Genomic DNA, 3635 nt, shown 5'->3' with positions numbered 1-3635 from the left:
AAACATCACATTTTCATTTTTGGGTGAACTATCCCTTTAAGCAGGCATTTATTTATTTATTTTTTCTCGAGTTTTTTGTTGTTAATTTGTTGCATGAGACACAGATGTGACAAGCTATCAGAAACCCGAGGTACGAATTGAACTGTAGTGTTGCATCCCTAAAGCTTTTATATTTATAGTTGACTATAATAACTCATATGAAAGTAATAAGCCATTCGAGGCTTTAATCTAATACAGCACAGTTTAGACAGTCGACGTAAGTACATATTCGAGATGTGAATGGTGTTGGTTCCTCTAGTCTTCAGTGGACTCTGGCTCTTCATCAGGAGGATGCTGTTCTCTGAACTCTCTCCGAGCCTCTCTGTTGGACTCCAGCAGCTCGTGCAGTTTTCCGTTCAGAGCCTGGTTTCTCTCCTCGATGTGGTCCAGACAGGAGTTGATCCGGTCCAGCATGGAGTCGATGGCTGTGTATTCTGATCAGACATCAAACCACACTGACTTTCATTCTTACGAAACACTCTTGTGCTGATATTGTACCTAATGCAGCACCATTCAGAGATTCATTCTGACTTTAGTGTTTCAATTGCTTTTATATCATTGCATATGTATATGTTATATTAGAATTATTTATTATTATTGTCACATTATAACACATTTTAATTTTATACAGGCACGTATATAATTTGTAATGAATAATAAAAAATTAAAATAATGAAATGACTATAAAATTGTATAATAATATAAGGAACATGTATATAATTACTAATAAATAATCATTTGTAATATATAATTATCAATAAATACTGATAAAAAATTATACATTTAAGTAGTAAATTAATAAATATAATTAATAATACAATAAAAATGTAATAAAATCTTTATATAGAAGCTATAATTAATATATTAATCATGATAATTATAATTATGTATAAATAATACATATAAATAACACGGTTAATAAACATTACAAATATTGTTATTAATAAAAATATGAACAAATATATTTTATATAATTATTAAATAAAAATGCACTGAATTTTATTTTCATTTATATAATTATTAAATTAAAATGTATACTGAATTAAATTTTTATTATTAATTACAATATAATTGTATTAATTTGAGGAGTGACTCATGAGAATGTAATAAAATCTTTATATAAAAGTTATAATTAATATATTAATCATGATAATTATAATTATGTATACATAATCATTTATATTATATTTTATCACTGTTAATAAACATTAAAAAATATTATTAATAAAAATATGAACAAATATATTTATATAATTATTAAATAAAAATTTGTACTGATTTTTTTTTTATTATTAATTACAATATAATTGTATTAATTTGAGGAGTTACTCATAAGAATGTAATAAAATATATAATTGGAAAATGTATGTATATATATATATAAAATAAAACAAACAAATCTATTGCAGTAGTCAGAAACGATTAAAAATCATCATTGAGAATAATAGAATTACAAACTACTTCTAAAGTAAAACATCCGGGCATGTTACAGTACTGAGAATGAGATGATTGCAGTGAAATTAAAATTATAATTAAAGACATTAATACCTTCTTCACTGAATTCCTCTTCATCCTCGACGATTCCATCATCAGCTGAAACATCAGGATCTCCGTTTGGTCCAGACATCTTTAAAACAGTCTTTATAAATTAATATCAGATTATTATAGCGACACGCAGAAGAAAACATATAATATACACTCTATATAAACACGCTACACGAACAGCTCAGTATCAGCTGACTATCTCGAGCGTCCAATAGCGCGCCTCATCAGAAATATCAACCCGCTGCTGTCTCAGCTCCAAATATTTCATTATTCCAAATACTGATTATATAAGAGCCAGTATATCCATTCTGAGACGACTTTAAAATCTCTTACGACTTCGCTGCTTTAAAAACGATCGTTTCTGGCATTTCGCTGGACAGTCTTTGGTCCTACGGCAGCGTCGTGTTTATATAACGTCACGCTGCGCAGCATGCGCACCAAAACAGAAGCGTTTATCCTCTTAGTTTGAAGTTTAGTGTGTTTTTTCCCCCCAAGCGTTGTTGTGGTAATAATTACAATAACAGGTTCCCCCTCATATAGACTTAGTTCGTTAATATTTAATTTTTTTGCTGTTATGGAGGATTTCCCGGAAGATTTGAGCTCATTTCTACAGACGCATCCTTGCTTTCAGCTCACAGACTCGAAGAAGGTCAGAGTTATGAGAGTAAACTCACATGTCAGCTGTTCTTATGATCCCTGTGAAGAGCTGAAGTGGTGAAAGCCTGTTTTTGAATGTTATTTGTGTGAAATCTGTCAGATCCGATGCTCTCTGAACGCGCACGAGTTTCCCTGCAGCCTCGCCGAGCTGCAGCGCTTCACCGCGGGGAACAAATACAAGAAACTGCGCGCTCAGGCCGAGTTTGACTACACTCAGTACGAGCCGCACATAGTCCGCAGCACTAAACAGCCGTGAGTACACTACACTACAGTACACTACACTACACTATATTACAGTACACTACACAACACTACATTACAGGACACTATATTACACTACAGTACATTACACTACATTACAGGACACTACACTACACTACAGTACACTATATTACAGTACAGTACACTTCACTACAGTACATTACACTACAGTACACTATACTACAGTTCACCACAGTACACTATATTACAGTACACTACACTATATTACAGTACACTATACTACACTACAATACAGTACACTATACTACACTACAATACACTACACTATACTACAGTTCACTACAGTACATTACAGTACACTATACTACAGTTCACCACACTACACTATATTACAGTACACTACACTATAGTACACTACACAACACTACAGTACACTACATTACAGGACACTATACTACAGTACACTATATTACTGTACACTACAGTACACTATACTACACTACAGTACACTATATTACAGTACACTACCGTACAACACACTACAGTACACTACACTGCAGTTCACTACAGTACACTATACTACACTACAGTACACTATATTACAGTACACTACCGTACAACACACTACAGTACACTACACTACAGTTCACTACAGTACACTATGCTACAGTACACTATACTACAGTACACTATTACAGTACACTACAGTACAACACACTACAGTACACTACACTACAGTTCACTACACTAGTTCACTACAGTACACTATACTACACTACAATACACTACAGTACACTATACTACAGTTCACTACAGTACACTATACTACAGTTCACTACAGTACACTATGCTACAGTACACTATACTACAGTACACTATTACAGTACACTACAGTACAACACACTACAGTACACTACACTACAGTTCACTACACTAGTTCACTACAGTACACTATACTAGTTCACTACAGTACACTATACTACAGTACAGTACACTATATTACAGTACACTACACTATATTACAGTACACTATACTACACTACAATACACTACAGTACACTATATTACAGTACACTACAGTACAACACACTACAGTACACTACACTACAGTTCACTACACTAGTTCACTACAGTACACTATACTAGTTCACTACAGTACACTATACTACAGT

General features: G+C 32.8%; 2 protein-coding genes across 3 annotated transcripts in view; one reads left to right on the top strand and one right to left on the bottom strand.

Annotated features, from left to right (window-relative positions):
• Positions 1 to 46: 46 nt before the first annotated feature.
• Positions 47 to 2334, bottom strand: bbln (bublin coiled coil protein). 2 transcript variants are annotated; one of them, XM_016553311.1, is made up of 3 exons: positions 2259 to 2334; positions 1588 to 1666; positions 47 to 473 (listed from the first exon to the last, which is right to left on the bottom strand). In XM_016553311.1, exons 2-3 carry the CDS (start codon positions 1664 to 1666, stop codon positions 295 to 297), a joined length of 258 nt encoding a protein of 85 aa, XP_016408797.1. In that variant the 5' UTR covers positions 2259 to 2334; the 3' UTR covers positions 47 to 294. The 2 variants fall into 2 exon arrangements, with proteins under 2 accessions (XP_016408797.1, XP_016408806.1); XM_016553320.1 differs by lacking the exon at positions 2259 to 2334 and adding an exon at positions 1918 to 1958.
• The window catches only part of surf2 (surfeit 2), a 6763-nt gene continuing 5112 nt past the window's right edge, over positions 1985 to 3635 (top strand). The window contains exons 1-2 of the mRNA XM_016553298.1: positions 1985 to 2233; positions 2342 to 2493. Coding sequence (XP_016408784.1) covers positions 2159 to 2233; positions 2342 to 2493 — 227 coding nt within the window. The 5' untranslated portion in view covers positions 1985 to 2158. The remainder of the gene's footprint in view (positions 2234 to 2341; positions 2494 to 3635) is intronic.

The sequence above is a fragment of the Sinocyclocheilus rhinocerous genome, unplaced genomic scaffold (genome assembly GCF_001515625.1).
Source record: "Sinocyclocheilus rhinocerous isolate Xijiao unplaced genomic scaffold, SAMN03320098_v1.1 scaffold5755, whole genome shotgun sequence".
Taxonomy (NCBI): domain Eukaryota; kingdom Metazoa; phylum Chordata; class Actinopteri; order Cypriniformes; family Cyprinidae; genus Sinocyclocheilus; species Sinocyclocheilus rhinocerous.
The sequence above is the reverse complement of the archived record's forward strand: the minus strand, read 5'-3'. Positions and strand labels throughout refer to the sequence as shown.